We start from the raw sequence: 13,635 nt of genomic DNA on the forward strand, positions 1-13,635 counted from the left end.
TTAAGAATTATTATTATAAAGAGAATTTCCAGCTACACAATGCACCCCAGTGAGGGAATTACAAAACAGTATTCCAGAAAATATTTTTTGCTACTCCAGTATTGATTGGCAACATGGTGAAATAGTCAAGAAATCTTCCACTGGTTTTCTTGGTTAATGGAGGTGCACTGAAATAACTAGGTGGAATTCCAGTTGCAGGCTTTTGGGAGAGGATTTCACAAACAAATTGGAGAGGAAAGTGAGTCTCTGGTTAAAAGCCCTACAGACATCAGCGCACCTCTCTTCTAGTCGCGTGTAGGCCTCCGACAAACGCACTATGCCTCAGTAAATACTGGGCCCGAGCCCAAGGTACAGCTTTTCAAAGTTTTTAAAAGAAAGAAGAAACAAAGAAAGAAAGAAAAAAAGAGATAGGTTGATGTTTTGGTCCCAGATTTTGAGTTTGTTAGAAAATGTACATTCATGTTTGGTGAATCAAAGAATCTTCTGGGAAAAGAACTGAAGTAAACAAATGAAACTTTTTACAGTTGCTTATTAACTATGCCTTTTCCCCCTCCATTACACTGTTTTACACTCATTGCTTCCCTAGAGCAAAGCACTTGGTATGTAACTGTTTCAACAGACTCCTGTTAGCCCTCAAAAAATAGCAGTGTTTCTTAAAAGCCCATGTTTTCTAAGGCCACTAGAAGAAAATCTGCCAAAAGATTTGTAGTCGGTGTCTTCGTCGGCTGATGTTAAGTAGCACTATTAATCTCATGGTTCAATTTGGCATATTCCAACTCAGATCTTAACCAGGCGACTACGCTGTCACTGTGTGAACACCAGCGGTCTTGGCTCCATTGGGGAACCCGGCGTGGTTTCCAGACATTCACAACGACGAGGAGCTCTGGGTGTAATCTCTTATAATCAGTGTGTCATATTTGGGAGACGATGGGATACAGAGGGCTGACTCGGACACTGGTGAGTTGGGGGTTGTACTCCCCGAATCCACCGAGTCTCTGAAGGGGGATGGCGGGGTCAGAGCCACCAACTCCTCGAGGTCCGGCTTGCCTGCCGCAGCCTCGGGCCCGGTTGTTGGGGTCTCCAGGGCAGCGCCCCCAGGTGGCGGGGCCACCGTGGCAGCAGGCTGCGCGCCGGCCGTGACCTCGATGGCGGGCAGAGGCTGGATTTCAGCGAACGTCGTCATGGTGGTGGGCAGCTGGATCTCTTTGGGGATCAGGTAGGACGAGCAGAGCGCAGCGCCCACGCTGGACCCAGGAGACGCGGTGGACAACATCATGGAGTTGAGCTCGCTTATGTTGGCGGTGAAGCGGGTCACCACGCTGCTGATCTGCTCCATCAGCGAGCCCTGCGAGGAGCTGCTGCGCGCGGCGGGCTCCGAGTGCAGAGACGGCACGTCGTCCTCCGTGCGGCTGGCGGAGCCCGCGCGGTGGCTCAGCGTGCTGATGGGCGAGGGCGAGCGCGGGCGCGCCGACGCGGGGAGTTGCTCCTCGGCCTCGGCCACGTCGTACAGCGCCTTGGGGCTGGCGTCCGGGGGCTCGGGGCCGCCCGGGCCCGCGGAGGGGCAGCTCGCGCCTCCCGTGACCCCCGCGGTGGCGCCCGCGCTGCCGGCACCCAGGCTGCGGCTCTCTGTGCTCTTGGGGAAGGGCTTGATGACCGCAGTTTGGTTGGGATTCTCCTTCTTGTTAATGTGGATGGACAGCCGCTGCCACAGGTGCTGCCCCCGGCCGCCCCTCTCGTTCTGGGCCCAGGTGACGGATTTTCCATTGGAGCTGGGGAGAAAGGGGAGAAGAAAGGTGACTTAGCGTTGTTCTGGCGGGCGCTCCCAATGGCGGGTGGTTATGGGGCTCGGATTCGGACTGACTCTCCTTGTTCTTTCAGGAACTAGGGCATCAAAAGGACACCAGTCAAAGAGATCCTGGAAGTGGTATTGGCTTGTTTTGTTTTGCATTAAAGTCTGCTTTCTTTTTTTTTTCTAGCCTTCTGTTTATCATTTCCACGAAAGTGGTCAAAGGGGATATTAGTAAGGATAAAGAAGTACTGATGGGGATTCTGCAGTAGTTCTGAGCCCACCCGGGAGTGCAACGGCTGGTTAGACTGCAAACATAGAAGCGAGGGCTTGCAGCATTGTGGCAGAGGGGCCTGACCCGGGCAAGGGCTTCCTGGAGCTGCAGCCTCTGGAAGGGAACAAGGGAACTGGGACCTCAAATCACCAACCTAGTTAGAGAGAAGGAGTAAGAGTCAGGGATTACCGGGAAGTACGCAATGCTAACCCAGTTCAGTTTTTACTCTGCAGGCCAATAGCTGTCTGTGTGTTTATTTAGGAATTTCTGTGTGAATTCCTGACTTTGAAAATGGTTTCACTCAATCTGGCTTATCTGCTGGAAAATACAAATTCAGTGAACACATATAGGAATATCTAATTAAGTAGAACTTTTTAACTTCACAGAAAATTTCCTCACAGATTTATTTTCAGGTTTAAAACTTGAAAAAATTCTATGAGGAGGCCTGCAGTATATTGCCTCTGACAGCTGGCATGTCCCTTTCTAAAGGGTCTTGAGTATTGCCTGACTGGCCTGATTTCTTAGGGCTTTATCCCTCTTTCTTCCCCCAAGCAGTTCTTTTTGGTTCCACCCTGGGGTTGAAAGCTGCTCTGATGATGTTGCTATTGGTGCCTCAGTGCCTGAGTGAAAAAAGAGACACAACAGCCTCTGAAGCTACTTACAGTCCGGGTTGTGGCAGGACCTTCAGGGATGGTATATGAAGAGATCCCAGTGTGGCTTCTCTCACAAAGGGATCTGAGACCTCTGTCCAGACAGCTCTGTTCCACGTGCTTGTGACCAAGAGAAAGACTTGGGCAGTCTGTAGACTAATGGCCACCCAATTTTATCATCTTGGCAAGTGGTTATTAAACTTCATTGTGCATAAGACTCATGGAGGGCGTTTGTCAAATATCCTAGGCAGGATAGGATCCCAGGGGATTCTGATTGCTTGGACTGGGTTCTAAGAATCTATGTGTTTTACAAGTACTCTGTACCCTGCTCTCCAAAGAGATTCTGTAGCAGATGTTTCACAAACTGAGAAACTCGAACAGGAAGCTGTCCTTCCTCTCTGGGTTCCCACTGCTCCCGTGGCCTCTTGGAGGCCAAGCTAGAAAGGTGACCTACCTTTGCCAGGCAGTGGACTGAAGTCTCTTTGGAGCCCACCTGCCTCAGGGCTGCCCAAGTAACTGGCAGATCCACTCTGCCTGAAACACTGACACTGTTGATAACAGATCACTGGTTCTGCAGCCCCTATAACAACATGCATCCTGCCCCTTTCCCACACTGCTCCTGATTTCTTCATCTATCCCTTTGCACTTTGCGGTCTTCCTTCCTCTACTCCTTCCTTTGAACTCTCATTCCATTTAACCTACCCAGTACATTGCAACCTGGTGTCCTTCAGCATTCTGGAATGTGAGATGTCCCCCACCCACACCTCTCTTACTGCAAAGGATTGATAGATTATTTCCAAGTTTCTAGGTTGCTATGCAGCCTCAATAGCAGAAAGGAAACTGCTTACCTCTTAACTTTTGATTCTAGGAAAGGTTCATAGTTTGTTTTGCATTTTGCGTTAATCTGACCCCCCCCCCCCCCAGTTTTTATGTTTTTAGGGCATTACTTTTCTCCTTCCCACGTGCCCACTAACTCCTGGAACATGGCACAGAATAAATGGGCCAGATTATTTATGGGATTTGATTGGCTGGATGGTTGCCAGCAAACCCCTTTCTCTCCCACCAGCAGGATGAAAAACAAGCACGTCAAGAGGGGCAGTTAGTCTTTTAGGTCTGTGAGACCACTTTAATACAAAGCATGGGCTAGAAGCGAGAAGCATAACTAGATTTATCCTCCAAGTTTTACCCTAGGGAAGTTCTTGCTCCCAGCACAGAAAGATTTTGATGGAATGTACCTTTGGGTGATAACAGTGACAGCCTTTGGTATCACATAGCCAAGCCCGAAGACATGATGGCAGATTGGAAGACCTTTGGGTGAATGTATGAGAAGAAAACTATGCTAGCCAACCAATCTGCACAAAACACTGATCTCTCTCCTGCCATACCTTTGCTCACAGTGCCCATGGTCATGTGGGAGAGAGAGCACCAGACAAAGTAACAGGGAGAATGGACACAGGAGACACCAGAGAAATTGAGTTCAAATCTGAGCACTTCATTTCTTGGGTAATAAAATATTTTTTCTATAAAGTAAATGGAAACTCTAAGGGAAAAAAAAACAACTTATGACATTAATTTGTTTATTAGTAGAATAGAGTTTCCATGATGACAGGGACCTTACCTATCTTGTCCATTGGTACCACATGCAGGTTTTAATAAGTATCCAGATGGGTGAAAAGGATTCTTAGATTGTGTTGAATCCTTTTGTGTTGTCCTAAAAAGTGTAATGGACAAAGGATCATAAAATCTGGGTTCTAAATCTGGATCAGCCACCCTGTATGTTTGGAAAATAATAATCTCTTTAAGCCTTGGTGAAAAACAGACAGTATTTCATTTGATGAAGATTGTTATGAGGATGTAGGTGAAAGGGGGTCTGGTAAGGAGACGGTATCTATGGATTAGTTTTGGCATTCCCGAGTAATATATTTCAGAAAATAAATTACTGCATTTCAGAAAATACATACAGTATACTCAGTTCCATTTTGAGCTCTTGTTTGAGAAACAGGGAATTCAGTGCAAGGTAAAAACATGTGGTAAAGCTATAACATATTTCTGTTTTTTTTCTCCTTAACCTGACCAACTGTAACAAAAATTGGAGTTACATAGGGTTTGATCTGTGGCTTCTTTCTCACCCTTGGGTGATGCCGCCTGCGCCCACTAAATTCCACATTTTACTTTGTCCTGAAATGCTCTTTCATTTTGTTGTTCTCTGTTCTCTCTGCCTTTTCCTTCCTTTTTGCTTTGGCTCTTCTTTAAAAAAAATAGTTTGCCTTTAATGGCTTTTTCTTGAGGGATGCTTTCCTGACCCTACCCTTGACTAAGTTGGGTTCTCATGGTCCCTGCATGAGATGATAACTCTTTGCTATATGTGCATCTCGTTGCTGAATGGAGTGTTATGAAGGTGCAGCCAGAGGGTTCTTTGTTGTCTGTTAACATCCATAGTACCTTTGGTTAAAACAGTAGGTTGAGTGGATAAATGCATTTCATTTCAAAGATATTCACACTGAATTATTTTCCTGTTAGAATTAAGGTTTAAGTGTAATTCAGTATTAATTCTTTTTGTCCAATGGGTCAATTTTTTTTCATATAACTCACTGTACTCAATAGTACTCGGTGTATACAGATAAAAGATTTCACTAACTGAATATGAAGACACAGATGTTGATATCTACCATGAAAATCACAAAGGAAGTGTTTATTCCGTTTTTGTAATTCATATATATCTGTCTAAGTGAGACTTCTCAGTGGCGATAGTTTACTGGGGCAGTTCAGGCAGAGGACCCAGAATGTAAGTCCAAGATCTGAGTGACACTGGGCAAATCATTTAACATACTTGAGCCTCCCTGCTTATTTGTTTAAAAAAGAGAGAGAGAGAGAAAGGGAAGAAGAAGGAGAAACAAACCTCTTCTGCTCACCTTATCTTTTTGGGAGGAACCTAAGGGTAATAATACACATGAAGGTACTTTATTAAGCAAAGCACCTCTGCAAGGGGTTATTTATCACCATCAAACCTTCCATTCAGCCGTACAGTGTTATTTATTATTACTTAGGCTGATAATTTTTTTAAAGCATCAGGATTATACATTTGTCCTAGGGGCTTATAAATCTGTCCTAGGGAAAAAGAAAAAGCAAATTTCCCTTCTCTGTCTGGAGCATTTCACCTCACCTGCTGAGTATTTTGGGCATTAGAACACAAGGAGTAATGCCCCAAAAAACAAAGACACTGAAATAGAGAACAAGGGGACAGGGACCAGAGGGGAGAGGGAAGGGAATTTAAGGGGAAAAAGGGGGAGGGATTTGGAGGAACAAATAGGAAGGACACAGGGACAAGAACTAAGGGGGGTAGGAAAGGGAGGGAGGTGGGGAGCACAGGGCGGGGGGGGGGGCTGGGATGGGAGAAATAGACAAAAAACTGTACTTGAAAAAATAACTAAATAAAATTTAAAAAAAGAATTTCTCCTTGGAAAGTGAAAAAAACAAAAAAAGAACACAAGGAGGAAGAAAGAGGGGTGGAGGGAGATAGCTCCAATAGCTCGCTGCATCTAGGAAGTGGCCAAAGCAATGACAAAACAAACACTGAAAAACCTTCTTCCTCTTTCCAGGCACCAATGAAAACTATGTTGCCAAATATAATACTATGTAATAAATCTATTGTTTTATAATACATAAGAGTTTGTTATTTGTTTCTGAAAAAAGTAATAAAGCAGCATTTCAATGTTATTTGAGGCTGGGTTTGTTGTTTGTTTATTTTTTGTTTACATGTTGGGCCTGCCAAAATCTTATATATTTATTCTCACAAGTATATTCTGTCTTCTTTTCTATGTGGGGCACAAATAATTTATTCATTTCAAGCCATCTCTGAATGTCAGCTCAATGACCTTTCCCATTTCTCTATTCATCTGCCAAAATCTGCAGAAATGAGAGCATTCTGCCAGGGCATACCACACCATCATCAGGAAGCAAATGTTAATACAGAGAGTCTGACCGTCAAAAATGTCTATAAAATTTAGAATTTTTTGCATTCCTTTTAAATGGCTTTTGAATAATCTGTGGGCTTCTGCCCCCCACCCCAGAACTTGTTTGGGGGTTTATTGATAGCATATAAACAATTAAAATTCTCAGAGTATTTGATTGAATGGAAAAAAATACCTAAGCCCCTACTCTCTCTTTTGTTACATAGCTTATCAGTACCTTCATAAGTTACATGGTTTCAGGGCATCAGAATACTCATACATATCCTCTGAAAATTAACAATTTTTTAAATGAAAAAGTTATCTTAATTACCAAACCTCTCTTGTTTGTGATTTTGGACTAGAGGGTAGGCAGGAGAGAGGCATAAATATGGTTTTGAGTTTTCTAATACAAAGAGTATTGTCTTTTTAAAAAAAAAACTTGTGTATTAGCAAATATGTCTTCAGAATGGCCTCAGAAAATACTAGGTAAATAAGAGAATTTCATGAGTTAGGAATAGTATAAGCAGAAAATTTGCAATTGCAATTCTATTTTCAGCTCATTTGTTAAGCTTTTTATCAATACGTTTCCCTTTCAGTAATTTGCTATGAATTATAAAATATGGAAATGCAGTTTTTAAAAGATATTGAGGAATTTGAAATTGTTACTATTCACATATTCTAAATCAGGTGGAAAATTTCTTTCTGAGCTTTAAACCCTGATGTCTTGATTTCAACAATTACACTGAGAAAATACACCGTAATATATAAGAATATGACAGAATCATTTATATAAATTTCCCAGTTAACAGCATAAATGGATGTAAATAGCTACCTCCTTGACAAAGACAACTTAAATGGCCATGATGATGTATGCACTAGAGATGTATGTATAGAGAAAAAAACGCTGCAGTAAATAGAAATGAAGTCAAGGACTAAATTGCCTAGTATAGACACAATAACAAAGTAATAGAACCTTGTATTTGCATAGTCCCTTACAAAGCACTTTGAGGATCATTCTGCTCCTCCAAGGCAGAAAGGATCAACATCTTTATCCCACTTTTAAATATGAGAATACTGAAGCTCAGTGAGATTAGATATTTGCCCAAGGTTACACAGAAAATGGCAAGGTGGGACTAATACCATATCACAATTTCCAATTCCATTTTCCATGACAGAACACTGCCTGTATTTGCTCTTTGAAGTGAGCTCTCCTTATTCCATGGAAGAGAAGTCTCAGGTGCTACCTGGTGGTGATACATGTTTTTAAGTAGAAAAGTTGGTTATTTGATTTATATTCACTATTATCTACACTGATGTACTACTTAATCATATACTTTGCACTCTGAAGAGCACACCCTATATATCTCTCTTTGGTTGTTAACTCAGAAGCACAGCTTGACTGAGCACCTACATTTGTCAAGGATAATGAATGGACGCCTTGATGATGAAGGCACAGCAAGCTGACAACCACATAAATTAATATTATGTGGCAATTTTCAGCCTTTTTTATGCTGTTATCCAATAAAAGATAATTGTTCTATGTGTAGCACACTTAATTCCTACCCTGATAATTCTAACTCTCTCACTTTCTTTCTGAGTTACTTGGAATACCAGTTAATGAAAAATAATTGCAAACATAACCTTTAACTAATATTGGTAGCAGAAGATATGTGATACCTTTGCCAATGGTTTTATTCAGCAATGCTTATTGATACTGTGACTGAGAATTATTGAGATAAAAGATCACTGTCAAAGAGGGTAAAGTTAAATTCAAGAGATAGGATACACACATAAGACTAACAATATTAGTTACTCAGAGTAGTTTGATAGCTTTTTTTTTCCCTTAGGGCCTTGAAATAAAGTAGATGGGTGGGTGGTAGGGTGCTAAGGGTGGGGAAACTGAGGGGTGGTGGAGCTTGAAAACAAGGACTGACTCCACAGAATTTTTGGAGGGTAAGCTCACAAGGAATTCAGAACTTCAGAAGAGGAAGAAACCATTTCCAGCAGGAGGAAAGCGGTGGCCAGCAAACGCTGCAGGCCCATAGCAGACAGATTGTATCTAGGTCTTGAATAATTAGAAGATTATGGCCAAGTACAAAAAGAGTGCTTGGCATTGACCTCCAGGAAGAATAGCAATGACAGAAGTTCAGGAATCTACAAGGAATTTTCCAAAGATAAGCAGGAGTACAGTTTGACTGTGTGAGATGAAGAAGCTAAGGCACTGGAAGATAGACTTTGGATTTTTTTGTCCAGTATGCAAATTCTTCCTGGCCACCCCTGACCAATATAGATTTTTTTCTTTTTCTTTTTGAATAACTCAGTAATTAACTTTGGGCCCTTTTGTTGTTGTTGTTGTTATTATTGTTGCAGCTGGTAGCAAACATATATTAAAGAAAGAAGGGATCCTGGCTTTAAGCCCCAGCGACCCAGCTTGGTCATTTTGGATTACAGATAGAAACAGTTAAACTTTATTTGGTTTATTTCAGTTCTTGTCTCTGGTTAGCTATTAGGTTTCTGTACTCAAATGCTAATTTCTTTATTTTTTATTGAATTTATTGGAGTGACATTGGTTAATAAAATTATATAGGTTTTTGTATATTGTATTGTGTGTTCACCACCCCAAGTCAAGTCTCCTTACATTATTACTATTTATCCTTCCTTTACTCTCTTCTACTTTCTACCATCCCTCTTTCTCTCTGATAATCACCAAACTGTTGTCTCTGTGTATGAGGGTGTTTTTTTCCTTTTTTTCTTGATCCCTTCACCTTTTTCACCTTGGGATTCTTACTTGTATCCGGAATACAAGGGCAGTCTAATGTATTCCATCAGAGAGATGATCTAAGTCTTAGATACATATGCAATCTATATGCTTGATCAATAAATGAATGAATATTACATAAATAAATACCCACAGCTTCTGTTATTCTTCCACTGTAAGAATTCTACATTGTTATTTAATATTTCATGTATTTGATCTTCTTCCTGAGCTTAACAAAAACATTGAATGTAGGGACCATGACACAATTTTCTTCTAAACCCTCACACCAACTTCACCCATTGACCTTACTCATCATCTGGCCCCAGTCTTGGTCCTACTTCAGAAAAATGTTAAGGCCTAATTAATATTGGTTAAGTTAATTAGTCTTTAAGGAAGCGAGGAACCAAGAAGATTGACACAAGCCAAATAGTGGTGTCCAGAGCAGATTTAAGAGCTTGTTTTCATAATGCAGGAATATAGTTTTAAGATGCTAAGAGTTGTGACCCAAAAAAGGAGGAAGGAAAAGAATATACTATTGATATAAGAACTGTCATAAAAGGGAGGACATTTGTTCTTGCCCATTAGAATTTTCATGTTGGTATTGAAAGAATTCAGAGAAAAGGTTGCTCACTGCAGAAGAATTTTCAAAGGATTTGCATATAAAGTGGAGCTAAATGAGGCATAAAGCCTGGGGAATCTTAAAATAACATGGATCAAGAGACTCCAATTAACATATGTATTGCATATATGGGAAAGAAGGTGATTCCATGTGCTTAATCTCATGAAATTTTCCAACCCTGTGAGGTGGACTTTCCCTCCCTTCTGAATAGCTGGAGAGGTAGCAGTGGCTGCACCCTTCTCTGAAAATTCCCAAATCTGTGTTAGAAGAGAAGAGCTGGGCCCTATTTTAACTTCTCTTTGGTTTAACACCAACAGGAGGCCTTGTCAAAATGTTCCTAATTCAGGGTGAGTTGTTAACTTACCCAATAGGTCTAGTACAGTTGTTACTACCCCTACGCCCTCATCAAGAGAAAGTGTAAACAAAGGATGTGATGCAGGGGCACGTGCTAAGCAGAGGCATTTTGTTGGGTCGTCACAGTTTCCTTTCTCAAATGAAGCTATTTCTTATGTCCCATAATTCAGTAACCTGGACTCAAACCTCCAAACTAAACCCCTCATAATGAGTTTTAAGTTCCAGGCTTTAGTTGAGGTGCTTCAATTAAAATGAGAGGGTTTTTTACCCCCCAAACAGGAAATTATTTTTCCCTCAGCAATCAGTATAAAGTCCGGATTAAAATGAGTAAAGAGAGAACAAAAGAAGACACGACTGTTTTGTGCCTGTAGTCTGGTACAGCCAGGAAGACTTCCTGGAGGAAACCAGCTTGATTTAACGTTGAATAACACGTGGGATTGAGATGGATGACAAAGGGGAAGAGAGTTTGGGGAAGGTGATAACTCCCATTTGCATAGAACTTTAAATCTCCAAGGAGTTTTCACCCATCTTACTATATTTGTCCTCAAAATGGAAATAGCACTTATAGGGAGCTATTTTAAATTACTGATTTATAAATCTGTTCCTGCACTTATCCTAGAACACTCCAAAGGCAGTAAATACATATGTATCTGCTGTGCTTGATATGGCCCCTGGTGTGGAGTAGGTAGGCTGGGAGTGTTTGGGAAATGAAGTGAATTCCATCACCTTGGACACTTGGTATAGACAGGTATTATTTATTTGTACTATAGATACAAAAACTGAGGCTTATAGAAGTTAACTAAGTTGTCCAAGTCCACTAAAAGGCAGAACCGTGCCTCAGATCTGACCCTAAATCCGGAGTCATTGCCACCTGCAATATTGTGTCTGTTCTAAGTGCTCAGATGCACGGGAGTGACAGGACACACATTCGTGGAGTATCCAGGGAAATGGCAACACCCACGTTTGTGTCCATAAAATAACCTGATGGTAACTTTCAAAGCTCTCTATTGATTGCCCTAAATATCATAGAGATGAATGTTGGGGGGCTGTAGAATAAGAGAATATCCCAGGATGTTTATAATGGTTGCTGGAAAATGATTTGTTCAGGCAAAAGACTCCTTTTGATGTTAAAGCATCTCAGCTAAGGCATGTCACATTTCTGGCTACAGCTGGCAGTAGGTTGTAAGGTCTCTTTGATTTCAGAATTTGCACTGAACCACTCTACTGTACAAGTTATTTAATATTCCCGATCTTCATTTTCTTGATCTGTACCATGGAAATGAAAAATATCTTGTTTATAATGTTCCTGGGAGAAGGTATATCATATAAAAGGAAACTACTACAGTGTCAAATGTATAGTAATTATAGTAACATTATGTGCTTTAGAACATCTCTAAATATAAGTTAAAACATTAATTTGAAATTGACTTTGGAAAAGAATGAAGAGTGGTCCTAATATATTGCTAAGTAACTGAATGGACCTCTATTATTCCAAAAGACAGGAACTGTCTCTTCTATGGATTCTGAATTTTATGTAACTGTATGCGTAGCCCTAGCTGAACACTCAGTTCAGGTTTATTATTTAGTTTCCATTACACTTAATTCTATTTGCAGTAGCATAAGCTATAGAAATAATATCAAATGAGGAGTTACTCTGACACATAATTATCCTACTAGGTGAAAACTAGTTACTCAGCTGATGGTTTAATAGTTCACACAATTGATATCATGATCTAGCAGTAGCAAAAATAATTTTGTACCACCCTCCTGTCCTCTAGCACCGGTGGGTGACTGAAGATCTATCACTTTCATTTGACTAATGGGGCCATTTCTCAGCGAGGGATTGGGAGGCTCAGAATGTCTGAGCCTCTTCTAATGAGGTCCTACATGAGCGCATCACATACATACTCCATCAGAGTACCCTTGCTGAGAAAGGAGATAACAACATTCACTGTTGAAGTTTTAGCCATTCCTGAGGGTGGACCATATCAGTATGAAGTCACACAGTAACAGGGTCTAGGGAATTTCCAATTTATAGAGCACCTCCCTGTTTAGGACTCTCTATCACTTCTCCTGCAATGAGGAGGACTGTGAGCTGAAACACACTTAGACTGTCCACTGTGAAAATAGGAAAAGATGACAAGTTATGCTATATTTTGACAGAAGGAAAATAAACTGTTTACATAAAGGGAAAACAGGAACATGATATTTCAGGAAGGTAGAGTGGATGCATATAATGTTATCATTCCTTTTTAAATGCCCACATTATAATGGGGGAGGTAGGAGGGAGAAGTGAGGAGTGTCTCTAAGGCCCTACCAATGTTACAGATAAGAGTATTCTGGCCAATTATGACTATGAGCATTTAAAAACTCCTCTGCTGCCTGGCAACTTGGCTATGAAGAATCACCTGGGTGTGAATTCATAGGGTCCTGTCCATTCTATAGTTTTACTATAGAACACATAGGCAAATGAGATGCAGGGTGACCCTCCTGGTTTTCTGTGGTTTGAGATTCCTTAGCCCCTCCCTGGGACTGGTTTTTAGTAATGGTCACAGAACCAGCCCAGTTATTTGCAAAGTGAATATGATAATGACTATGGCTCTGGGAAGCAACTGGGGTGAGCGATAAGAAAGATGACTATATGGTGATGCTAAAAGTATCTATAAAAGTCTCGTGCAGTTGTCTGACTCCCAGCCCTTCCATTCAGTTCCACAGTAAGCAAATTGGGATTAACTACTCTAACTTCTTAATAGGAATGGTTTACATTGCGGTGTCTCCTCTGTGATATATTTTTTCTTAATATTCATTTTAATCTTATTTCTCCTTAATACATGTCATTGTATGTATGTTTATATGAACAAATATTAAGTTGGTGAAAAGGATTCAAAGGCCTTAGGCATTTTGGCCTCTCCGAGGCCTTTTGTCTTCCCCAATGAAAAGTTCTCTTAGAGCACTGAAGGACTCACTTCGTCTCCCACACGTTTTCTCTCTCATTGTCAGCTTTTAGTTAGTGATAAATAAATGAGAAGGAAGAAAAAGCGGGAAGAGAAGATCATTTGTCCCCAACTAATTATGCTTATCTGAGGGGCCGAGGTTGTCACTCCAACAGAACTGTCTTTCCAACAGCATACTTGATACCCCTCTGCCCCACCAGGACGTGCCAATGTAATAAGCCTTGCCATCACCTTGGTTACATCCAAACAGCTAAGGAAACAAGAGCTAAACGGTATCTTGCTGTTGTAGA

General features: G+C 41.2%; 1 protein-coding gene across 3 annotated transcripts in view; it reads right to left on the reverse strand.

Moving 5' to 3' along the window:
* Positions 1 to 690: 690 nt before the first annotated feature.
* Positions 691 to 13,635, reverse strand: part of GRM5 (glutamate metabotropic receptor 5) — a 447,694-nt gene continuing 434,749 nt past the window's right edge. For 2 of the 3 annotated variants that reach the window (XM_037137609.2, XM_037137608.2), the window contains one exon: positions 691 to 1,769. In XM_037137609.2, coding sequence (XP_036993504.1) covers positions 866 to 1,769 — 904 coding nt within the window. In that variant the 3' untranslated portion in view covers positions 691 to 865. The remainder of the gene's footprint in view (positions 1,770 to 13,635) is intronic. The other variant, XM_037137610.2, reaches the window with a different exon arrangement.

Source organism: Artibeus jamaicensis, unplaced genomic scaffold, assembly GCF_021234435.1.
Source record: "Artibeus jamaicensis isolate MK-2021 breed Jamaican fruit bat unplaced genomic scaffold, CSHL_Jam_final contig_64, whole genome shotgun sequence".
Taxonomy (NCBI): domain Eukaryota; kingdom Metazoa; phylum Chordata; class Mammalia; order Chiroptera; family Phyllostomidae; genus Artibeus; species Artibeus jamaicensis.